At 34.5% G+C, this 26,678-nt stretch overlaps 1 protein-coding gene across 4 annotated transcripts in view; it reads left to right on the forward strand.

Moving 5' to 3' along the window:
* LOC114326572 (E3 ubiquitin-protein ligase TRIM33) overlaps positions 1-26,678 on the forward strand; it is a 184,986-nt gene that overhangs the window by 148,382 nt on the left and 9,926 nt on the right. For 2 of the 4 annotated variants that reach the window (XM_028274968.2, XM_028274970.2), the window contains exons 9-14: positions 3,228-3,427; positions 4,822-5,129; positions 11,484-11,767; positions 15,335-15,552; positions 17,244-17,427; positions 22,763-22,915. In XM_028274968.2, coding sequence (XP_028130769.2) covers positions 3,228-3,427; positions 4,822-5,129; positions 11,484-11,767; positions 15,335-15,552; positions 17,244-17,427; positions 22,763-22,915 — 1,347 coding nt within the window. The remainder of the gene's footprint in view (positions 1-3,227; positions 3,428-4,821; positions 5,130-11,483; positions 11,768-15,334; positions 15,553-17,243; positions 17,428-22,762; positions 22,916-26,678) is intronic. The other 2 variants (XM_028274969.2, XM_028274971.2) reach the window with 1 other exon arrangement.

Here is a 26,678-nt window from a genome sequence, read left to right on the forward strand (position 1 = left end):
CACATCATGTTACAGCTAGACAACGACGAAATGATCTTTCCACTGCCCGTGGCTGGTAATATTCGGTTCGTAAAGTGCGAATTCAGTTAGAAACAGATTAAGGGAATTTGGAATCAGAGCCAGAATGTCTGCTACTACTCCACTGTTAAAGAGTGCACACCGTATAACACGTTTAAGTTTTCCACCAGACCATGTCTATTGGGATATTAACGACGGGACTAATATTCATTTTACTGATGAGTCCAGATTTGCGCTTTGTGGATCCGACAGACACTTTGCACTGTCGGATCCACAATATCCGCAATAATGTACAAATCCTGACTCATCAATAAAAAGAATATTAGCACAGTCATTAATATCACAATCGACATGTCCTGGTGCAAAACTTAAACGTGTCATACGATGTGCCCTCGGTAACAACGGAGCAGTACCAGACATTCTGGCTCTGATTCCAAATTCCTTAATCTGTTTCTAACCGAATTGGCACTTATTCGAACTTACGGGCTGTGGAAAGATCATTTCGCAGTTGTCTAGCTGTAACATGAAGTGTACGCAAAGTCTGCAGATGTAAATCACGTTCTTATGATGTGTACGTCTTTTTGTGTATCCTCCACTTTCTCTATAGGTACTTTCTTAAAACTCTTGAAACGCTGGATTTGTGGATTCCCATAACATAACAGAAATATATTGCTGCGATCGTCCATCTACAATTAAACCTACAATTTGGGCTGCTTGTTCTGATGTTATATTACTCATTTTTTGTAAAAACGCACTTCTTCATTGCAAACTCAAGCAGACATAGTGCACAGATCAAATCAGGAGTTTGGAGAAGTAAGGGCGAACTGCAAAAACGATGTTTCGGGAAAACTGAGTTAAAATTTACAAACATGTTAGAATAGTAAGGGCGAACAAGTGATGTTATTGATTATGCGGTTTATCGTTGCATTTCTACTATCCCTCCACATCTACGGAGGGATACGGTGTATAATCTGTACTATTACAATGCCGACAAAAAATCTTTACAAAGTAAATAAAACGTGTAAATCTTAGGAATTATTATTTTAATTTTACGGCTTGTTCCCAACTAAAATAGTAAATTGATATAATAAAGTATTAACTTGTAAAATTACTATAATAATTCTTCTTATTTATGCCTTATATTCACTTTGTAAGGATGGTTTTTGTCGGTGTCACGTTCTATAGGTACATCGGCTCATCACTCTATAATCTTTTCCCAGAAGCGTTGAACAGAATAATGAAAGGCGCCTTTGTAAGCGGAAAGTTTATCGCCAAGTACTAATAAAAATTACAATATATACAATAAACTTTATGCAATTCTAGTTTCTCTACTATTATGCAAATTAAACCATAATCTTTTCCTACGGTATGGAAATCCTTCAGGTAGATCTTAAAAACTTGAGCGGATTTTGCAAGATTTTTATGAAATAAAAAAGAGGTTTAATACTTTTTATGCTATAAAAATAAACATCCCTAGTGTTTTTAATAAAATTCACAAATAAAGCTTCAATTGAATTCCATTTGATTTTCATCGTCTTCTGTATCTCACCAATTAAAGCTACTAAGCTACAGAATTACAGAAACACCGGCGCGTTAACAGAGGAGAAGGGGCGAACCTTGAACGGAAACGCAACGAAAGCCTGTGGGTTCGCCCTTACTCTTCTAGACGATTATGCAGTTCAGTTTCTTACATGAATGAATTGGTATATTATTTCTTACGAAATTTTAGCAGTATGAAGGGCGAAACAGGCTGTTATAATATACAGACGCAATCTTTAAAAGTATGTGAGGAAGATGAGACTGTTTTTGAAAAGACCATTTTTCGGGTTCGCCAACAACGTTTTGTTGATTGTTTGTTTTTTCGGCAAAAACAGGCTTCAACTTGAAATGTTATGGGTTTGAAGACACCTAAAGGAGACGATAGACGAGTATTTTAAAGTTGTGCTAAAAATTAAATATATTTAAAACAATTTTCTGTTTCAAAAACTATGCGATACTTTTTGTGATTAGTGTATATTATGTAAAAAAATCCACAAGGAAATGAATTTCCTGTAGTCGGCTGTATACCATAAATCACAAAAATTTATTAAGAATTCTTTATAAAAGGTACATTTATATTAAAAGACCCTTTCAGGTTCATTACAGACAATTCCATCATCAGTCCTGCTTACGAGGTACACATAGTTGAGCCACTAAAAATCCTTTACACATTGAGGGCGGTGAATGGCAACTGTTGCCAGTTGTTCTGTTGGCATCCACCGCTCTCAATGTTTTTTTTATTTAACATCCCAATTTATTTACAATCTGTAAAACAAGTTACAATGAGTAAATGTTGTGACCACTAGTGTAGGTGACTTGGAGAAAATGATTCATTAATCATTTTCTTTACAAATATTTTACATAGATATAAAATTGTTTGTCTCTAGGAATTACGACACATATAACTAAAATCGCGATGGTAAATCACTAGGTGTATTTCTTCTAAGTCTTCGTCTGACTGGTTGTCTCATCAGGTTTCTGGCTAGTACATTTGGATGTTGTGTCAGTCTGTCTTCGTATTTTTGTGCGAAGTTAGTAATTTCTTCTTTTACTGTTGCAATTTCTAGATCACGTCTAATAATATTATTTGCAACATACCATGGGGCATTTGTGATTATTCGAAGAACCTTCGACTGGAACCTCTCCAAGATTTCGATATTTTAGTTTGATGCAGTACCCCAAAGTTGGATCCCGTAACTCCATATTGGCTTCAAAATTGCTTTGTAGACAAGTACTTTGCTCTCAATGTGAAGACTTAATTTTCACCTAGCAACCCACGTGTCTCGTGTGAGTCATATAGTGCCCCAGGGCTTTAACCTTAGGGATTATATTCATCCTTTGGATTTCATATTTGATTTAACAATGTAAGACATTTAGTCGACATTTAAAAGGTTTTAACCTCTGTATTTTTGGGTGGCTCAGCATGTCGAGCCTGTAACACTGATGATGCTCTTTTTAGAGAGCGAAAACGTTCTGTGATATTTGTGGCCCTTTTAAGGGTTTTTAAATAAATATACCTTTTACTAAGAGGAATTTTTTCATTAAATTTACTTATAATTAATGGTATACAGCCAGCTACGGGAAATTCTTCCTTGTGTGATTTTTAATGTATTTTTTATAGATTATGTAATTGTATTGTTTTTAATTGTATTATTTTCTGATGATTAAAGGTGTCATCTTCCACTCACCCACAAGGAATAATGGCCGATCGCAGCAATTTACGTCATCTGTTACAGCCCAACAATTCCAGCAACACAAGTAACGGCTTTAACCATGTTTATATTCAAACTGGACCTGGTCAATACCAAGCTATTCAACCTCATTTAGCGCAGCAGTTTCAAAACAGATTTCCAGGCCAGCAACAAATCAGGTAAACTTGAACTTAGATTTACCTTTTTGTTTTTGTATTGTTTCATTTACATCCATTTAAAATGTATAAATTATATAGGGTAGAAGGCACTTATGGAATACAATTATTTCTGTCCTTGTTTTAAAAAATTTTAAAAAACGCTGAGACCCGTCCATTTTTAAATATAAATATACGCTTTTTAAACCTAAATTTGAATCTACAGGGTGATTCTCGCAAGCCTAGCATAATGCACAAACTTTATTTTTAAAAGCTTCTTAACAACCTGATTTCAATGAACCAGTACTTAGAATAAAATTTTTAGTGTCCTTATTTTAGAAAATTATAAAAAACGCTAGGATATGTCAACTTTTAAACTGAAATATGCACCCTCTAATCAAAAATTTAAATATACAGGGTGATTCGCTCAAATCTAGCATAGTCCATTATCTTTAATTTTAATGAAACACCGTGTATATTTTTATGTTTTTAGAAACTGCTAAACAACCTCACATCAAAAAAAGTATATTGTGTAGGGCTTATTGAATAATACAAGGTCAAATTTTAAATTATGTATAATTTTCGTCTACATATTAAATACCTACATAAAATTTTGAAATTAATAATTTATCATACTCTAAATAATAGTATTATTTTTTAAATTAGCCAGATAAAGACATACATTTTCTAAACTAAGTGTAAATCTATTGGATTTTATATTTTATTGTCTTGACGAAATTTATAAATAATTTCAAAATTTTACCTTGTATTATTCATAATCGACGCTACGCAATACACTTTTTGAGATGAGGTTGTGAAGTAGCTTCTAAGAACATAAAAATATACAGGGTGATCCATTAAACTAGAGATCATGGACTATGCTGTACTTGCGTGAATCACCCTGTATATTTAAATTTATGTTTGTAAAGCGCCCATTTGAATTTAAAAATTGACGCGTCCCAGTATTTTTTATAATTTTCTAAAATAAGGACACAGACAATTTTATTCCATGAGTGGATACATACTTTATAATTTCAAAATTTCACCCTGTAATATTCACAATACACCCTACGCGATATACTTCATTGAAATCAGATTATTAAACAACTTTTATAAATATAAAAATATACAGGGTGCTGCATTTAAACTAAAGCTTATGAACTCTGCTAGACTTGCATGAATCACCCTGTACATTTAAATTTTTGTTTAAAAAGAGCACATTTTTATTTAAAAATTGACGGATCTTAGCGTTTTTTATAAGTTTTTGAAACAAGGACAGAAATAATTTTATTCCATAAGTGCCTTCCACACTGTATAAGAAAGTTTTAAACGTATTATTATCACTTTTATCCTCACTATCACAAATTTTCTTTACTTTAAAGTTACATTTTCTTATAAATACATGTTATTTTGTGAAGCAGGTTTTCTCAACAAAACAACCAAGTAAGAATGTTGTTGCCAACTCAACAAAATCGCATACAAGTTCAACAGCAGCAACACCAACAACTTCAACAACAACAACAGCAGCAGCAACAACAACAACAACAGCAGCAACAACAACAACAGCAGCAGCAACAACAACAACAGCAGCAACAACAACAACAGCAGCAGCAGCAACAACAACAGCAGCAGCAACAACAACAACACCAACAACAACAACAGCGAGTGCCTCAGTATACAACTGGTGGAGGAGCTAAATGGCATACTCCTCAACAAAGTATATCAGGTCAGTCAGAGAATATTACTGATTTAGATATAGATACATTGGATATGATAGTTGATTCGATAAAAAAATGAGGACAGTTTTTATAATACCGCTCTTGACAACATTATTATGACCTTAATAATGTGATTAAGGTAGAACAAAATCCAATTGTTAATTGGGATGAACAAATAAACATCGGATTCGTACTTGATGTTTTATTTCATCAACCTGTGTACAACTGCCTTACTAGCTCCTCTTATATTGTGACCAAAGTGTTGAAGATAATTGGTTCCATAATTTGAGATATGAAAATTACTATATTTATGAATATCATTACACAAGAAAACCACTAAGTAATAAAACGGTAAAAGATTCAGTACTTGTAATTTTATATTAGATGAGTAATTTGTCATTCTGACGAAACATTATGAATAAGGGCGAAGAATGTCCTACCAAAGACGTTTGTTACAATATGTGCCATATATTACTTAGCAATACTGCGCAGAATGTTAGACAGGTCTAGATTCTAGATAATTATATTTTATTCTATTATAATATTATTATTACATAATAATACAATATAATAATACAATATTATTATTCATTAAATCATTCTAAGCTCTGTAAAATAATTAGGCAGAGTAATAAATCAATTATATGAAGTAATTTCATAACTACTAATATATTATATCATCATCATCTACCTGTACGCGTCCACTGCTGAACATAGGTCTCTCTCAGCTCTTTCCATCTGTCTCTGTTGTGTGCGGCTTGCACCTAGTTATTGATAACACGCTTCAACTCGTCACTCCATCTGATTGATGAGAGGCCTCCACTCGACAATACGTTTTGTCCATCGGTTGTCTGATAATCTGGCGACGTGTCCTGGTCGATTCCACTTTAGCGACCGATTTTTTCAATAGCGTCTGTTGTTTTTGTTCTACTGCGTATTTTTTCTTCGTCTCAGAGAGCCACCCCATATCTGGCGCTCTTGAATCTTTGTCACCACTTTTTGAAGTTATACTTCTTTAGGCACGAGGGTGAATTTTTACATTCCCTGGCGCATGCGCACACCGACAGTATGGTATTAGTCGCTACATCTTTTAAGTTATGTAGCGCAAATAAGGTGTGCGTGAAAAGAATATAATATTAGTGTTTTTAGTAAATATATTTATTATAATTTTTATGCCTGTGGATTTGTCTTCCTCCTAATAAGTATTATTGAAAATATTTATTTTCAATTAATGTATCTGTCACCGTGATTGTAATTATGTCCGAGAAATGATCAGCTGAATACAAAAACGGTGGTAGCTGATCGGTAGAGCATTAGGGATCAAGAGGTCCCCTGCACAAATCCGGACAGTCATATATTTTTTAAGTAGATAGGTATATTGATTTCGTTGAAATCATAATATGAAGTTAGATTATATTATAATAGAAGTATAACCTCTTACGTGCGTACAAAGTACACACACATTCTTTTTTTGTGAGTGTTAATGTCTGCACAATATCCCTTCCATCTCCTTGCTATACTCCTCGCTGTATACATAATTTATTTGTTTCTTGTTCAGATAGTCCAACGCTCCTTTCACACACTAAGAATTTGAACGTGCGATCGCTAGAACGCACGATTACATTCCAATGGTGGCTCAAGCAATCCCATGGTAACTTTCACATTACACCGAACGTTCCAACCGCGCCGTGTAATGAGAAATGTATCATAGGATTGCTCGAGCCGTGCGTTCTAACCTTCGCACGTTTCAAATTCTTAGTGTGTGAAAGGAGCGTTACGCTAGCCGGGGTATAGGCCAGGGTAATAAGACAAAAAAATACCCTGTTTGTGACACTTCAACAGCCAGTCTACTGACGCGTTTTTTCGACAGGTTATTACCTGTTATAAGAACAAATTGCAACTATTTCCTGCGTAGGATCTGGCGGTCATTTTTATTTATAAACAATTTAGTGTCAAAAAACGGACTTTTTTCCTTTTTTTTTTTCAAATCAATGAAGAACAGTGAAATTTATGGTTTTTTTAGTACAAACATCTTCGAGAGCGTGGAAAAAGCTTTTAAATGGGTATCATGCGTATCATATAGCGTATGCGTATCATAGAGGTTGATATACTTATTCGTTGTTAAGATAATTGCGAAAAAAAAAATGAAATTACAAAAAAACTAATTTTGCAATAACTCTTGTAAAAATTAGTGTATTGCTCTGAAATTTTTTTCAAATGAGGGTTCTTTGGTGCTTAATATGTGACAAAAAATTAAAAGCGATTCATTCAATTGTTTAAATTTTATTCAAATTGTGTATCCCAGAGAGCTTTTTTTTACAATAACATAAGTAACAAAAAATGATATTAGAACCATTCTATAGGTGTCATATGAAAGAGCATGAGCTAAATTTTCAAATTGGTTAAATTTTTTTTTATGTAATTATGTTTATTTACAATCTACATCATTAAAAGCGTATTAAGTAAATTTGTTCCATGTTTTTGGGCATGAAGAAGAGACTTCCAATGATGTGTCATCTTATTCTATTTATGTTTAAGTTTTAAAATAGGTCCTGAGGCCAGGTTCTATCTAGTCTCCTTGTGGCAGGGCCATTATGGAATAATTCCCTTACTAACTCATTGTCATGGTGAATGGTACGCTCATTTTGTGAATCCGTGGCTCGATGGATTTCTTCTCTGATGAAAGGTATATTTAAGTCTTCGTGAAGTGTTTGATTAGTTACGTACCATGGTGCATCCACTATTGATCTTAGAACTTTAGACTGAAATCTTTGGATGATATTCAGTGATGTTGACTTTGCACAGCCCCAGAGGTGTAGTCCGTAGTACCAAATAGTTTTGAGTATTGCTTTGTACAGAAGAATTTTGTTTTGGATGTTGAGTTTTGATCTGCGTCCAAGGAGCCAATACATTTGCCGGAATTTTAAGTCTAGTTGTCTTCTTTTAGTCTGAATATGTTTCTTCCAAGTAAGACGTTGGTCAAGATGGAGGCCGAGGTATTTAGCGTCTGTTACTGTTGGTATTCATTCATTTTCCATTCTTACAGGTGGGCATGTGTTGTGGCGGTTGGTAAACGTTATTTGAGGTGATTTTGTTTGTTTACTTTTGTTCGCCATTTTGTGTACCATTCACTGAGTATGTCCAGATGGTGTTGCAGGTCTTGTGAGGCTTGTATGTGATCTTCATTTACAGCAAGTATTGCTACGTCATCAGCAAAGGAAGCGATCTTAGTATTATGAGACTCTGGTATATCGGCTGTGTAGAGTGAGAACAGCAGTGGCCCGAGAACACTACCTTGCGGAACTCCGGAGTTAATAGGACAGAGGCTGGATTGTTGGTCTTTGAATTTTACTGAGAAATATCTATTTGATAAGTAGGATTTGATTAGAAGGAAATAATTACTAGATAGTGCTAATTTTACTTTGTAAAGCAGACCTCAGTGCCAAACTTTGTCAAACGCTTGTGAGATATCTAGGAATACAGCGTTGCAGTATTTCTTTTCTTCGAGAGTTTTTGATATTTCATTTACTATTCGATGGACTTGTTGTGTAGTAGAGTGATTTTCCCGAAAACCAAACTGATGTTCTGGTAGTAATGTTCATGATCTGGAATTCATGATCTGCGTATATTCTTTGTAGCAGCAATCTTCCAAAAACTTTGCTAACGATTGGGAGTAGGCTGATGGGTCGATAAGATGTTACTTCATTGGGCGCTTTGCCTGGCTTAAGGATCATTATGATTTCTGCAAATTTACATATTTTTGGAAAGTATGATAAACTTAGCATGCGATTAAATATTACTGTTAACATAATAATGGCCTTACGAGGAAGTTGTTTTAGTACTTGTGCCGAGATTAAGTCATAACCTGGAGTCTTTCGTGAGTTGAGTTTGGTTATTTCTTTCTTGACTTCTATAGGAGTAAAACTTTTTATTGGAAGGGACATTTGACATGCTGCGCTAATTAGTTCTTCCACTTCTTCATCAGGGTCTGGTGGCTTGGTTTAAAATGCACTCGTAAGATGTTCAGCAAAGACGTCCGCTTTTTCTTTGTTGGAACGAGCCCATTCACCATTTGGTTTATGGAGGGGAGGAATAGTTGTGTATGGTTTTTTGAGCTTCTTAGTCGCCTTAAAAAAAATGAATAAAAGATGCGTTTATTATTACGTATTTTTTATTTATATTTTAATATTTTACTAAAATATTAGTAAAATTGTGGCTTATTTCCCATAAAAAATACGTAATTATAAAAATGCCACAAGGAAATAGCTTCAGAACAACATGCGTTTATTAGTAAGAAATAATTTTACAAAAGTATCTTCAATCTTTCCTTATAATTTTTTGAATATTTTTTTTAAATCAATTTTTTTGCCCTGTTTTAGGTGCACAACTACCAAGTAAAGTTATGTTTTTAATATTTGACAAAAAATTGTAATAAGCATATCTAATTTATTATATAAAAAAAATAAAAAGTGTATAAGGAAAAATTGACGATACTTTTGCATAATTATTTATTACTTATAAGTGCATCTTTTATTCACTGTTTTTTAAACCAATTTGAAAGTTTTACTCGTGCTCTTTCATTTGACACCTGTAGAATGGTTCTAACATAATTTTTTTCTGACTTATGTTATTGCAAAAAAAAGCTCTCTGGGATAAATAAACAATTTGAATAAAATTTAAACAATTGAATGAATCGCTTTGAAATTTTTGTCACATATTAAACACCAAAGAATCCTCATTTGAAAAATATTTCAAAGCTATACACTAATTTTTACAATGGTTATTGCAAAATTATTTTTTTTGCAATTTCGACTTTTTTTCGCAATTATCTTAACAACAAATGAGTATATCGACCTTTATCATACGTCATTTTAAAGCTTCTTCCATGCTCTCGAAGATGTTTGTACTAAGAAAACCATAAGTTTCACTGTTTTCCATTGATTAAAAAAAAGGCGGTTTTCTGACACTAAATTGTTTATAAATAAAAATGGCCGCCAGATCTTACGCAGGAAATAGTTACAATTTGTTCTTATATGTATTACCTGTCGAAAAAACGCTTAGTACCCGCTTCAGTACTCTGACTGTTGAAGTGTCATGGAAAAACTTATTGCCCTGGACTAGTATTTTGGTAGATATAATTGATTATGCTAGTTTAGCAATGATCCATTCGGCGTTATGTCAGTGCTTTTAACATTTTCTGCTGGCTTATCGTATCGAATGCTTTCATGTAAAACCATTGTTTGACGACGTTTCAGTAAGGCAAGTCAGATTAGTTCTGCTTTTTCCTGATTTTCGAGGAAAACTGATTTCTAATACGCTGAATGCCAAAGCTCAGCATTGGGCCGACATTGGCGCCAGTTAGATTTTGGCCTCTAGGTCGTGAGTCCCAATAACTATAGTATTTTTACTATAAAAGCGATATTACGTAGGTCAAAATTTTTGACGTAAGAGAACTGTCAAAACATTAGAATGTGACTTTTCATTATTGCCGTGTTTATTATAAACATGGCAATAATGAAAAGTCACATTCTAATGTTTTGACAGTTCTCTTACGTCAAAAATTTTGACCTACGTAATATCGCTTTTGTAGTAAAAATACTATACTACACAAACTATCCGAAATTCTCTAGAATGGTATTTAAATAAAATGAGAATATGTGGAAGATTAACCATATTTGTGGCGCTTTAGCACTGGCATCGATGGCAGAGATCTCGGAATAATCAGCAACCTGTATTATGGCCAACAGTAAAAATCAGGATAGACAACCAAATGAGCGAAAACGTTTTGATAAAAAGAGGTGTCGGACAAAGATAAATTGAAACTGATAAATGGACAGCATATGAATAAGATATGCAGATGATACAATAATCTAGCATGCAAAGACACTAAGTTACTAAAGTAGCAGATTCAGTAGAAACGATTTAAGATATTAACATAAACGATCAATGTGATCATTCACGTGAAATTAAAATTAAAATTTTCGAGACCACTGATTTGCCACTGATTTGCCAATAGTATGAGACGTATCCCCCATCCATCCCATTCTCTTGTTGCCCCATTACTATACTTATATTATGATGATTTGTTACTCTGCGTATTTATTTGAAAAACTTTTGTATTATTGTAAATTCAATTGGGAAATTTAAAAAAAAATTAGCTATTCCGATGGCTAAAATAACAAAAGGATCACAAAGTACTATAACGCGATATACCGTTATTGAGGGGATTATAAGAAGATCAAACTCTTTTTTTCTTACAGTTAGATGAAAAACCATGTGCATATAAAAGTATAAGTTGGTAAGATTTAAAAAGTATCCCAGCTGTTCATATTTGTAATTTGAGCGTTTCTAATCTGTTTCAGGATCAAGTAATGGTAATTCCAGCCGGAACATGATTTTACCGACTATAAATGACAACTTCAAAATACGATTGGGACAACAGACCCCAAACGACCCGAACAAAAATCTTCAAGGTGCAGTTACTTCGACAATTCCAAAAACACCGAGTCCTAACCACGTTCAGGGAAAGTCGGATACCGAGAGGAATCTCGATAAATTTTGTGAAGACTCAGTGAAAGACTTAATGGCTACGATTGCTAAATTAGATTCTAATGGTGTTCAAGTTCTTGCAGAGGGCAGGCAAAAGGTATTAACAATCTAACAATAATTATAAATGTTTATATCATTATCACCATTGGCTCTACAGCCCATGGTAGGTCTTGGGCTGTTCTAGAATCAGCTTCCCTTGCTTCCTATCCTTCGCCTTGGTTTTCCAATTTCGTACTCTTAATACTCATAAGAGATGTGGCTATACAGGCGAATCCTAAGAATATCATGGACGGACAAGATTACTAACGAGACCGTAATACGAAGAATGGGGAAAGAAAGAGAAGTGATGTATACCATTAAAAGTAGGAATTTAGACTATCTCGGACACATAATGAGAAACGGCACTAAATACAGATTACTGAAGGTAATCCTTCAAGGTAAAGTTTTCGGAAAGCGAGGAATTGGGAGAAGAATATTATGGCTGAAAAACCTGAGGAAATGGTTCTCCACAACAACTAAAAGCATCAGTTAGTAAAATAATTATAGCCAGAATGATCGCCAATATTCGAAACGAATAGGCACCAAAAGAGGAATAATACGCGTAAGTCGTCTTTCACCTAGTCCTTAAATCGTGCTCTTGGTTATAAATGTGTTTTGACGGGTCTCCCCCGACGTTGGGCGCCAGTGAAACGAAAAAGGGCGTTGGACTACCCCAGCTAATTGAAATAATATTCGAAAATATTACCTCAATCATCCAAGATAGCCATTGCTACACCCTTAGCTTAGCTCAGTCTCTCAAGGTGTGTGTTCGTCTTGTCCTAATCTTAGAAATGAACTATGAAAATTTAGAATGGAAGCAAACAAAACAGTATTTTTAACTAATCATGTTTATTGTTCATAAAAATATAATAAAAATATGACTTAATAGATGCATTAACAAATATATTCAAATTCTTGCCAAAAACTAACAATTTGTAGATTATACTTATGCATGGCTTGTGGTGTTGGTTCGATGGTAACTTCTTGATGTCGAATCGTACTGCTGTTGGTTCTGCAACGGGCTCTGGGGTTGTAGGTGTTCAGGGCCACCAGGCCTACAGGTGTTGGTTATTGCAGTCTAGATGAAGTTGCAGTCTGGATTTGAGGATTCTTGAAGCTCCCAGAGGGAGGACGGTTATCTTTATCCCAAAAACTAGAAGAATAATGCGTGTATAAGTTTTGACATCAATAAGAAAAGGTACCCTTTGCCAAAAAGTATTCAAAGAGTAGCAGATGGCAAGGGGTAAATTAAACGGAATTAAAATGAGGAGAATAGTTAAAACTTGATTACTAAACGTGCATATATGTAAATTAAAAAGATATGTTTAAAACTAAGATATCAGAACACATGCTTTTAGATGGGAGGTTAGATATAAAAAATATTAGAAAATGCTGTTAGATGTTGAACTGCGATTACAAGAAAAATAATAATGAATATTCTTACCCCAAGAGAAGATTTGATTTGGAAATAGATAGCTATTATCAGCTCTGTAATTGCCTTTTATAATATTACCACCACCATTTTGAGAATTGAAATGACAGCGTGAACTATAGAAAGGTAGGCATGTTCCGTATTAAGACAGATACTTACAGTGTAAGAATATACGGGGTACGTTCAGTATGATGATTTAGATTTTAGATGAAAAGAGATATATTAAATAGAAGATAATAAAAGAGGGTGCCAATGAGTTTATAACGAAGAAATCTGGTAAAACAAATGGAAGAAAATTATTGCTAATGAAATATTAAAGAAAATAAAGTAAAATAATTATTTAAAAATAAAATAACAAAGATGTGACGTTTATAACGTTACAATATGACTGTATAAATGTTTATATAGTCCTATGTAATATTTTTGTGTATAAAGATAAATGTAAAATTATCAGACACCTTTCATTTTAATTGCAAGAGGATTCGCATCTAAACAGGATTAGAATAAGAAAAACGCGCCGAAAATTCAAAATCCGATTCAGGACAACCGATAGATCTCGAGAGACAAGGAGACTATCAATAGCACAGCTACTCGATAACACAGCTATCTGTTAGTCATATGAGGTTAAGACCACTCATCATCATCCAGCCTCAAAAGTCCAATGCTGAACATAGACGTCTTTCTCGTGTTTCCTACCCCATCTATCTTGAGCTGCTCTCATCCAGTTTTTATTTAGCCTTCTTAAATGGTCAGTGCATCGTGTAGGTGGTAACCGAGCTTCTCTTGTCTTCCCGTGGTCTCCATTCCAATAACCTCTTTGTCCATCGCGCCAATCTGCCATTCTAGCTATGTGTCCTGTCCGTCTCCATTTTAGTCTGACAATCCTTTCGATGACGTCAGTCACCTTGGTTCCTCTCCTAATCTCTTCATTTTTTATTTTGTCTCGCAGGGTTATTCTTAACATTGATCCCTCCATTCTTCTCTGTGTGATTCTCAGTTTGTTAGCCGAGGCTTTTGTCATAAGTGTTTCTGCTCCGTATGTCAACACTACGAGGATGCATTGGTGAAATACTTTTGAGTATTTCACCAATACCGATGCCTGAAGAAATCGGAGAGAAGAGGATATGGGACTACTGATGAGGGGGAAAGACCTCCGAAACCGGTATAAACTCTTCCTGCACTCTCCGATTTAACCAGAGTATTATGCAGCTGCTGCATTTTCGTGTTGCAAAGAAATTGAAAATGTTCATACATTTTTAATTCACTTACTCTTATGTAGGAGTATTAAGGCTAAGGCTCCACGGACGACAAATTTACGCTAGCAGTAGCCGTAAAACGAACTTAAGGTTCCGCGGAACGGAATAGGAATAGCCGAACTGTACCGACTACAGGACTTGTGCGTAGTCGGTTCAGTTCGGCTATTCCTATTCCGTTCCGCGGAACCTTAAGTTCGTTTTACGGCTACTGCTAGCGTAAATTTGTCGCCCGTGGAGCCTTAGCCTAAGGAATCTTTCTTGTTGTAACTTTTACCACGCTGAGCAGATGTGTTGTGAATTATTTAAAATTCTCTCATCTTAATTTCCTCGGCATCCTGTTTGATTTATAAATTTTGAAAATCTCAGGAGGTGTAACCAAAGAAAGTATTCCACCTGTTGTCAATCTGGTGGTATGGGAACTATATTTATTGTCGTTTTCTGTGCTACTTCGATTGATAACTTACTTTGTTTTTCGGTAGATGACTCTAGTTCATCCGTGACATTTCTTTCTTTGCAATTCGGAAAGGCCCAAAGTGCGATGCCTGGAGAAATAGGAGAGATGAGGATATGGGACTACTGATGAGGGGGAAAAGACCTTCGAAACCGGTATAGACTCTTCCTGCACTCTCCGATTTAACCAGAGTATTATGCAGCTGCTGCATTTTCGTGTTGCAAAGAAATTGAAAATGTTTATACATTTTTAAATACTTTTCTCTTCACGCATGTGGGCAGCTTATTTTTGAAAGGTTATGTCAGTTTTCTATATGCTGCCCAAACCAAGACCGATTCTTCTCTTCAATTCATGGGTCTGATTATCCCTGCCAATCCTAAGTTAAGACCACTGTTGATCTATAATAACTATCACTGCCTATAATAAAATATTACTTTACAGTTCTAATCATGATATAACTATTGCTACAGAAATATATTCTTGTAGGGTGGGTCTCCGCATGTGGACAGTTCGACGGGGGACTCAGGAGTAGGGAGTGTGGGGAGTGTAGGACCCAAAATTAAATCTGAATTATCTGAAACGAGTAAAGACGACCCAAACGAAGACTGGTGCGCCGTGTGCATGGATGGAGGAGAATTAGTGTGCTGTGACAAATGTCCTAAAGTATTTCATCAATACTGCCATATTCCAAATCTGAGCGTTGAGTAAGTACTATATTATATTATTTAGTTGCTATAATTATGAAAAATGCTGCTAGAACACAACATATTGTTTTTAGTTATCTATGAACGATTTACACCCATTTTTTAGTCTTTATTTTACATTTATTTTTAACACTATTTTAATTTATTTACACTAGGTAAAAGTGTGTCTGTGTGGACACTAAATTTAACCCTTTCAGTACCATTTTTTTTTCAGCAAAAGAAAAAATATGTTTTGCCTAAAATGTAATTAAAACAGTTCATATAACACTTTTTTGCCATTAATAAAAATATAGCATGTATATATAAAAACATTGATTATGGGTTCATCTGGACCTAAAAGTACCTAACAAATCTAAAAAACTAGCGCATATGATACATAAGAGAGCAATTTCTTTTCTTTTGAAGGCACGAGTGGGCATTGCAGCTCTGTCGTTTCCATCTTGATTTTCCTGTACAACCAGGGTTTTTGCACCTTAACCCTTTCAATGCGAAAAGCGCACTGGTGCGCTTTGTTTATTTTTGATAAACTTTCAATTCAAACAATGCAACTCCCTACCATTTATCGCCGCACTGAAAGGGTTAAAGGTAAAGGTAGCTATGGATGCTCTGGAAAATGTTCAATATTATCAAATTGCACCTCAGTAATACATATTTTTTCAGAGTATGTAATGATGTGATCATAGTTATCATCGTTTTCGCCCTGTTCATCATCTACCTTTTCTTCCTCATGATCCTCTTCCTCATCCTCCCCTTCGTTTTCATTTGCTGAGACATCATCTATCTTATGCCCAATTCTACGTCGGACAGTTTTTCTAGCTCTTCTAGCATTTCCTTCTCCTTTAAATATTTTTTGGAGGCATCTTACTCTGAAAATAAAAATAACACTTAGTCATTTTGGGTACAATTGTGCCCATCGAGTTTGAGGTACACTTCTCTATTTGATAAAGTAAAATTTCAATAAAATACATTCACAATTAGTAAGAAGTAACATTACTTTCAACATTGCATTCAAGTATAAACTGCGATTGACTTTTATTCAAACTTATATTTGAAGAAACAAGTACAATTACTTCTTACCAATAATGCAATTTCCGCCATATTGCTTTTGAACATTAATTTTCTTTTAGAATAAAACGATCCATGCATTATCTGGGTACAAAACGCATAAGTATAGTACTTATAGAATATAAATTTCTTTTCAACTGGTTTAAGTTACAGATTTCTGTAGAATTATACATGCGTTCAAATTAATGGGTACAATTGTATTGAACATGACTGAAAGGTTTAATTTATAATATATGTACATTTATTTCCGACTTAACAATACGAGTTTATAATTCGGACTACCTGAAATGTAATTCGTTTTGTATTTACATATATATTTCATGAGCCGGTCCTAGAAATTTCTTGATTTATTCCTCTCAACGATAGGTCATCGAAGTCAGACTACGCGTCATCTAGATTATTCGAACACACTTTAAGAATGGTAGGTCGCCAGACAGCTAAGGCCTCGTCAGAACTGGCTTAACAATATTTTCATAAAATTAAATACAGCCCTGTACCTGTACGACCTGTCCAGATTACACGTTGGGACGTTATGAAAAGATCGTTCGCATCGACAAACAGTTTTTAATTGGAATATTTGATTTGAATCTTGAAGAACAATACTTAATGTAGATTTTTGTTTTCAGAGAAAATGACACGTGGCAATGTCTACTATGTATGAACTTTTCTGATATACCAGAAAGTATCCTTTCGGAAAAGAAGGAGGGTGAACTGAGTTTAAAAGAACGCAAAATTGCTGAAAGGCTGGTTTTAGAACTTTACTGTCAATACGATCCAAGTTTACCATTCAGAGAAGTTATTGGACCAGACGTAAGTAGAAATGTTATTTTTTATTTGTAACGGCCGGTTTCACAAAGTAAAGTTAACTTGTGGTTAAGAGATAACCTCAAAATTACCCCAAAATATGCGTTTCAGTTTCATAATTGTTACCCTTCTGGGTATACCCATAAGGGTAACCTACTCCAACCTCTGGTTAAAAATTCTGTGAGTTAACCATACTGTGCCGTTGACCTGAAACTAAAACGCATATTTTGGGGTAATCTCTGGTTATCTGTTAACCACAAGTTAACTTTACTTTGTGAAACCGGCCGTAAGATTTATTGCAGAACGTTGTGTTCTTCTCAGACGATGACGTTCTTGGAGTTCTTAACAAACTTGTCTTCAACTCTCTACTTAATTTGATCTGTGATATGTTATAGACTGTCCAAGTTACTCACGACAGTGTCTCATACTGTATGTTGATATTATTAATTCCTAAAAAATTATATTGTGTTTGTATCACTCCTTATCACCCAGACTAGATATGTGATCACCTACTCTTCGGCACGTCTGGAACTATTTACAACCTATTATCCAGTAGGGTTAGCAGCGGTTATCTAGCTGTCCAAGTAACTTAGTTGCCTACAGTGGCTAGTGATCATACTAACTGTTAAAGTACAGTTAAGTAGGAGTAGTGGAGTTGTGGGACTCTTAGAAGTCATGCCGTTCTCATGTTTGCACCACTAGCCCAAGAGTTCTGGAACCAAGGAGAAGCTGCTTGAATCTATCCCGGTCGTTACTGAAGAGCACTCCAATCACAGATTCGGGTCCCAAAAGCACCATGGATGAGCAGACTTCGGTCTACTCGCTCCCCTCTATATCTGAGAGCCCCGGTATTAAGTAAACTTTATAGGGCTTTTCATCGTGATATATGTGAATATTATACACAGATTATACAACATGTGACAGAAGCTCGAAACAAACGAGAGTCGATGAAAAGCTCTATTGGTCTAAGGGCAGCTGCGGAGAATTTTGCCCAACTCCAGAACTAAGTTGGAGCGAATTCTGGGTGGTTTCAAGTACCTTAAAGCTGCCTGACTGCTAGGCCACATAGTAGTGATGTTGATTATAGTTACTTTCGAGTATTCGTTACGAATCGTTACTTTTGTATAAAGTAATCATTTAAAGTATTCGTTACTTTGATTACTTTTGTTACTTTTGTATTTGAGTACCGGTAATCATATTGAGAATCGCATTTCTCAGTATTTCGTATAAGATCCGATATACCTTCACCGATCTATTTAATGGATAGAAATTAAATGATATGTAATTGTTCTGTCATTGCTGCTCCACAATATCAGTAATCTCGAGTAATCTGTTTGCATCAATTAAGTGCCAAAAAACAAACCCTCGAAACTCTAGATGACGTACATACCTTAGCAGTAACCCTGGGCATCCAGGTGCTTCGGAGGTCGGTTCTGATTGCAAATTCGTGTTCAGTGACCTCAAATACTCCGAAATAAGAAAATCTGGCCCTTAACCCGCGAGTAGTCGCGCCGTTAGATAGAATCTCACATTTTATCTTTTTTCGCGATAACTTGAAAAATTTTGCAATTTTGAAAAAATTTCTTAAGTGCCTCGAGGAAGGGTGTAGTAATCACATGTAGGATGTTCGGCAACAGACACCATCTCACTACAAAAGGCTTCTGCATAACTAGAGTCCAGGTATTCTCTCTATGACAGTTTAGATTCCAGGATCACTCTTAGATAGTTTACTGAGGTGGAGGAATCTAGAGCTTTCCCATAGAAGACAAGCCCCTTGCGTTTATTTATTTTGAAATAAAGGTCCTCCTCCAGGAAATTGCTTTTATACAATTCCGGGCTTTCTCGAATTAAATGACGATGTCCCTTCTTCTTCTTCTTCTTCTTATGGTGCCTATCCGTTACGGATGTTGGACACTAACATGGCTATTCTGACTTTGTTGACTGCTGCCCTGAAAAGTCCGGTAGTGGTTAAGTTAAACCATTTTCGCAGGTTATGCAGCCAGGATATTCTTCTTCGTCCTGGACCTCTTTTCCCATGCACTTTACCTTGAAGTATGGTCCGAAGTAGGTCATATCGTTGTTCATTGCGCATTACATGGCCCAGGTATTCCAGTTTGCGACGTTTTATGGTTACGACTAGTTCGCGCTCTTTACCCATTCTATGTAGAACTTCTTCGTTGGTAACTCTGTCTATCCAGGAAATCCTCAAAATGCGTCTATAGCACCACATCTCAAATGCTTCGAGTCTCTTCAGTGATGCTTCAGTTAAGGTCCATGACTCCACGCCATATAAAAGAACGGAGAATACGTAGCACTTTAGTAAACGAATTTTTATTTCCAATTTTATATCGTGGCTGTTAAAGATTTTTTTCATTTTGACGAAGGCTGATCTTGCCTTCTCGATCCTTATCTTAATTTCCGTCAATTGGTCCCACTGTTCATTTAAGTTTGCACCCAAATAACAAAAGTTGGTGATTTGTGTTATAGGTTGTTGGTTAACTAGTAATTGACCAGGTGGTATCCTATTTTTGCCTATAACCATGTATTTGGTTTTTTTGATGTTAAAATCAAGCCCAAACCTGCTACTTACTTCTGCCACCCTGGAGACAAGTGTCTGCAGACCTTCAAGACTGTCTGCAAAAATGACAGTATCATCAGCGTATCTTATGTTGTTCAATCGTTCTCCGTTTATAAGTATTCCCTCGTCTATGTCCGTTAGCGCTAGGTTCATAATGTGCTCTGAATATGTATTGAACAATAATGGGGACAATATACATCCCTGTCGCACACCTCTTTTTATCTTTATGTCGTCTGTTAACTGATCCCCTACTCTAACAGCTGCAGTTTGTTCGTAATAGATATTGTTTATTATACGGCGATCTCTGCTGTCTAGACCAATTGAATTTAATATTTTCATCAGTTCGTCATGTTTTATTCTATCGAACGCTTTCTGGTAATCAACAAAACACACATATATATCACAATTCACGTCTCTACATCTTTGAAAGAGAACTTGTATTGCAAAAAGTGCCTCTCGAGTACCCAATGCATCCCTGAAGCCGAATTGTGTGTTTGTCATGTGTTCTTCACACTTTTTATATATTCTTTTGTGTATAATTTTTAAAAAAGTTTTCAGGAGATGGCTCATAAGGCTTATTATTCGATAATCTTCACATTTTTTGGCATTAAGTTTTTTAGGGATTGTTATAAAAGTTGATCTTAGCCACTGTTGGGGTATTTTTCCACTTTGGTATATTTTGTTGAAGATCAAGGTAAGTCTTTTTACTTCGTCTTTATCCATAATTTTCAAAAATTCTGAGTAGAACTCGTCTGGTCCTGCGGCTTTTCCCTCCTTAATGTTGTTTATAGCAGCTTCTACTTCCGCTTCGAGAATAGGTGGTCCGGTATCGTCATTTTTTATTTTGTGTGATGGTGACATTCCTATCGTCTTCAAATGTTGTTGTCACATAGTTCATCCATGTTGTTTTTGTTTCTTCAATATCAACTATTGGATTTCCTTGAGCGTCTGTTAAGTGTCCCGGCCTTTTTGATTTATAGATGCCTGCTGCTTCTTTGATCTTTTTGTGGAGGTTGAAGGAATCGTGTTTACGTTCCAACATCTCGATTTCTTCACACTGTTCTTCCAGATTTCTGTTTTTAGCTTCTCTGACAGCTTTTTTTATCTCTTTGTCTAGAAACTGATATGCAACGTAGTCTTTCCGCTTGGATTCTCTTCTTCTGTCCATCATCTGTAATATACCGTCGGTCATCCATGGTTTTTTCTTTTCTGTCTTTTTCGGTCGCAGGTATTGGTCTAATATTTCCTTCCCAATGTTTTCTAAGTGGTTTATTTCTGTGTCAACATCATTAACTACTTCTGACTTCGATATGTTGTTCTTCAGATACTCCCGTACTTCTTGATTTATGTCATCATCTCTTAGTTGTTTGAGATCGTATCTTATAGGATTAGGTTTGTGGATTTTTTTAAATTTCAGACGAAACTTACCGACAAGTATGTTATGGTCTGACTTAATATCTGCACCAGGGTAGGCTTTCACTGATGTTATAGAGTTTTTGAATCTTTTATTTATTAAAATATAGTCAATCTGGTTTCTTATGAGATTTTCTGGCGTGTCACCGGGTGAGCGCCATGTGTATAACCTTCTGTATGGTAATTTGAAGAGTGTATTGGTGATTACCAACTCTTCTTCCGTAGCAAATGTGAGTAGGCGTTCTCCTCTCTCATTTCGCTCACCCAAACCCCATGAACCTACTACTTCACCATAACTACCCTTACCGATTTTGGCATTAAAGTCACCCATAACTAGCGTTACTTCATTGGTTTTTAACTTACTTAGGACTTTCCTTAAATCGTAATAAAAAGCCTCTATTGTTGTTGGATTATGTTGGTTTTTGTTGGGAATAAATCCAATTGAATGAGCATGATTCTCTCGGATATTGGAACAAAATTCGTAACGTAGACGATGTCCCACGCCATTTTAATTAAAAAAAAAATTGCTAGCAAAATTTCACTTTTGACCGAACTTGTCGTTTTTTTTTCGATCTTTTGGTCTGACAGCTTCGATTGGGATGGTCGTGCTTTGGTTTCGACATCATAACCATTTCTCAAGTTGTTGTACCACAAGTTGACCTCAAAAGGATCATAACTGGTGGCTAACAGTTATCCTTTTGGAGAAATCTGAACCGTTGTTACAAGATTTAATAACTGGTGAACGATGCTTATGAGATGGTTGTTTGTGGTCAAAATTTATCAATTTTGCAACAAGTTTCGTGCCTAAAACATCAAGACAAAATTACATGACATGAGCCAACCGATATGTCGACATCCTCAGTAACTTTTCTAATGATGATTCGACAATTTTCCATAACATTTTTCTTCACTTCTTCAACGTTTTTATCGGTTGTTGATGAGTTGGGGTGTCCGGGACTGGCATCATCATTAATATTTTCCTGGCCTTCTGTGAAGAACTCATACTAACTATGATTATTTTTTGCTATAGTACAAAATCGCTAACTACACCAATACACGTTTAATCTTTATATCTGTGCAAAAACTAAAAATATACCTTTGCAAATTACTTAAACAAACTAACCTTTTTTTAATAAACCTTGTATGAAGTGGTTTATTTGATGTAGCAAGTCATCTATTTTTTTGGTAGTTGTGTGACAAATTGGTTGTAAAATGAAGTTTAGTTGAGTATTTTTCCTCCTAAAACTTTACAATAAATAGCGAGAAACATACTATTTTAACAACATGTTCTGCAACCTTCTGAATGTTGATGATTGCACAACAAAATTCTTACGAATGCTTGAATTTCAGAATGAAGAATATCACGCAGTTATTAAAAGGCCCATTGCATTGGATACAATACGGCAAAAATTAAACTGGAATGCAGATATACACTATAGAAACATGGAAGAGTTAGTACGAGATGTCCGACTAATGTTTAAAAATGCTTATTTATATAATCCGGTGAGTGTTGGTGTTTTATTATACTATAAACTACAATTTTTAAAATTTAGGTGCAATAACAAATGATTAACCGTGATTTTGACATTTAAATTATTATGGGGTATCAAATTATTACCAAAAATACTATCATAACATTACGATCTCATGGTTAATATGCAGTGTTTTATATTTTTTTGTTTTGTGTCCAATTTGAACAAAATCGATTACAATTATTGTTACATGTTCATAATTTTATCTTGGGTGGACACATTTGTAATGGTACACAGTATCTGGGGTTTATAGGCCATCATCATTTTAGTATTTCCTTTGGTATTCGTTGTTCATCCATTCTTTATATATGTCCGAACCAGATAAGTTGTTTTGTTGATAAGTAAAGTCCGGATTATAAGCATTTTGCTTTTTTTTTGTTTTTTTGCTTATAATTAGGATTTTTAGTAAAAATGCTTATTTTAAAGATATGTTGCTTATCTTTGTTTATTTTACTTCTTATGGTAAACTATAGTAAAATTTCATGTTACTTCCTGTCTTAAGCAAAATTTTATGAAGTATGCAGAGCTATAAAACTCTAATAATTCAATAAACCATAAGAATTTTAATCCTTTAGGCTTAGGAGATAAAAGTGAAAACCCATCGTTATACCTGTCATGTAATAAACTAATATTTGTCTGCAGACAGCCCAAATTTATTATATTGTAAAATAGTACCGGTACATTTGTCCAAATTTAAATACGCACCAATCATATCTGCAGATGTTGAAAGAACTTTTTCTACGTATAAATATATGTAGTATACAGATAGACGACATAGCTTTTTACAAGAAAATTTTGAAAAGCATTGTTATTTGTTTTTATGCTAACGGCCATGAATAAAAAATATATTAATGTTAATTATTTTTCGATTTTTTTTATAGCTTAACACTTTTTTAATTTTTTATTTATTGTTAATGATACGATAAGTAAAAATAAATGTAATTTAATGTTAATGTCCTTTATTCATATTTATATCATGATATTCATGTTTACTTACACGTTTTTTTCTTGAACCTTGCTTATTTCATAAAAACTTTGCTTATTTTTGTGACATTTTTTGCTTATATGAGTGCTTATTTTGACCTTTCTGTCATGCTTATAATCCGGACTTTATTGATAAGTCATTCGTGATTGTTCGTTTGATTCCTATTATTTCTCTAATGCGTTCGTTGGTATTCTTTCCTTTTCTAGATCTTCCTGCTTGTTCTTCTTTAAAAGTCCATTTCCGTTGCTCTCAGCATTGCCAGTGTTCTTTCTTTGAGTAGCTATACCTCACAGCTGTATAAAGTGATACTTTTCACTGTAGTCTCATATATCCTCTTTTTATTTTCTTTGCTGATGCATTGGCCCCATAAAATAATGTTTAAAAATTGTTGTGGCTTTTCTACCTGACATATTTCTTTCTCTTATGGCTTTGTCTAATGTTCCATCGTGCAAAATATTGATACGTAGATATTTGTAGTCATAGAAGTAGTTTATCGTGGTCATGTCGTCTAATATGAGATCTTTTTGTTCTCCTTGCTCTGTTTTCTTAATCATACTCTTCAATTGAATCTAGGGCATATAGTTTAAATCGTTATAATCTTGAGCCATTATTGCTTGATCGTCTGCAAAGTTGAGCTTATATACCATAGTGTTGGTGAGTGGTATCCCCATTATTCTACACTTTTGATTCCATCGTTTTAAAGCACTTTCGAGGTATATTTTAAATAAAGTGGGGGACAGGCAACATCCTTCCTTTAATCCTGTTGATGTTACAAATCATATTGTTATTTGTGTCCCTGTTTTTATTTTTGTTATGGATTGATTTTATTTTTATAGTACTTTGACGGCTTTTATTAATTCTATATTATTATTTGTACTTTTCATTGATTATCACAGCTTCTTCAGTGGAACGCTTTAGTAGGCTTTCCGTAGGTCGACGAACAACATTTGAATTTCCGTGTCATCTGTTTTTTATTATCTGGGTTAAGGAGAAAATGTGGTAAATAGTGGATCCACTCATATGAAATCTTGCTTGTTCTTCTGCTTCAGAATCTAAATATTCTTTCTCGATTCGACTCTTCAAAACCTTTCCATATATTATACTCATATAAACCGGGAGTTATTAACAGAACTTCAACCACGTTTTTCTAAGTCCTGCCCTTTGCAATACTGGAAGGTTAGAAAAGGTACTTACAATTTATGGAAAAATACCACGTTTTTCTAAGTCCTGCCCTTTGCAATACTGGAAGGTTAGAAAAGGTACTTACAATTTACACGGGTTTCCTGTGACATTTTCCTGTGAAAATTAGATTTTCCATGAGGAAAAAAATGGGGAGTTGCGATGAATTTCTGAGTCCTGCCATATCCATAGAGTGACAGGATACTGTTACGCGATTGACTCTACTATTTTATTTATTTATATCTTTAGGCACTAAGTTTAATTTAAATAAAGGAAGACTTACTTATATTATTTTATTTACATCACTTATTTATTTTAATAATTACAAATAACACCAACTAACACATCTAATTTATTTACAACTCAAATTTATGATTTAATTAACTAAACATAATAACTTCGATAACTAATATATACATTTCATTAAATCTGATTCGAATACAATTATATCACTCGTCGCGGCTCGTTCATTGACTGACTCCCTGCTGCTTAAAAATCATCCGCTTATATAGATACGGCTCTGCTTCGAGAACATTTGGAAGGCCTGAGGCACGTCTCCGCCTATCATCGGGAAACTTCTGGTAGCGGAGACATTACTCGTCGATGACGTGTCGCTGTTGTTTGTTGACTGCTAGGGGCAGGACCGGCCTCAGTTAGAAATTCGTCACAATACTATCAGTTTTATGAAGAAAATTTTTTGGTCCGGAGGGTTGCAAAAGGACTAAGAGTGTATATGGATATACGAACATGTAATGAAAATAATGAAATTTTCATAATTTTCTGAGTCCTGCCAACTTAATAAATTAAACATAATTATTTGAAAATTATCGAAAAAAATGTTGGCATGACGTCTCCTAATGTTTAACTGCACTTGTCCCTTGGAAAATTCTGTGGAAAGTTTTCACCCTGGTTCCGTGATTTTCTGAGTCATAAAATAAAAAAATAAATTGTATTATAAAATAAATAATTTAAGTAGACATTATTCAAAATGACAGGATGTTTAGTTACACCTTTTTTACTACACATAGTTAAAAATATGTAAGAAAATTCGTGGAAAGTTACACGATTTTCTGAGTCATGCCATTTTGGACATGTCTCAAGAATGTTAATATAAAGCTATTTACAAAGACGCAGGATGGTTGTGTAGTTATTTCGTATATAAAAATAAAATTTTAAGTCAGTAAAATTATTGCAGGTTGTTATACAAACATATTCATATCACCACAATTTTCTGAGTCATGCCATGTCAAGTATGCTTAAAAAACACTAATCTAAAACCGTTTATAACGTGGCAGGATAACCGCAAAGATATTTAATACATAAAAATTAATTTTTATGTCGTTAAAAGAATCGTACGGTATTAAATATTATTTTCCTGAGTAATGTCTCGGATTTTTACACACCTTTCAAATCTAATACCAAACAGTAACCTATTTATTTTAAGCAATTAGATCATATTTGTATCTAAGTAAACGTAATAAAAGTAATAGGAAGAAAATCAATAATTTTACAATTAATTGGTTTAGTAGGGATTGTACCTATTATACAGGGTGTAGAGAAACTCTTCTAA

This window comes from Diabrotica virgifera, chromosome 3 (genome assembly GCF_917563875.1).
Source record: "Diabrotica virgifera virgifera chromosome 3, PGI_DIABVI_V3a".
Lineage (NCBI taxonomy): Eukaryota > Metazoa > Arthropoda > Insecta > Coleoptera > Chrysomelidae > Diabrotica > Diabrotica virgifera.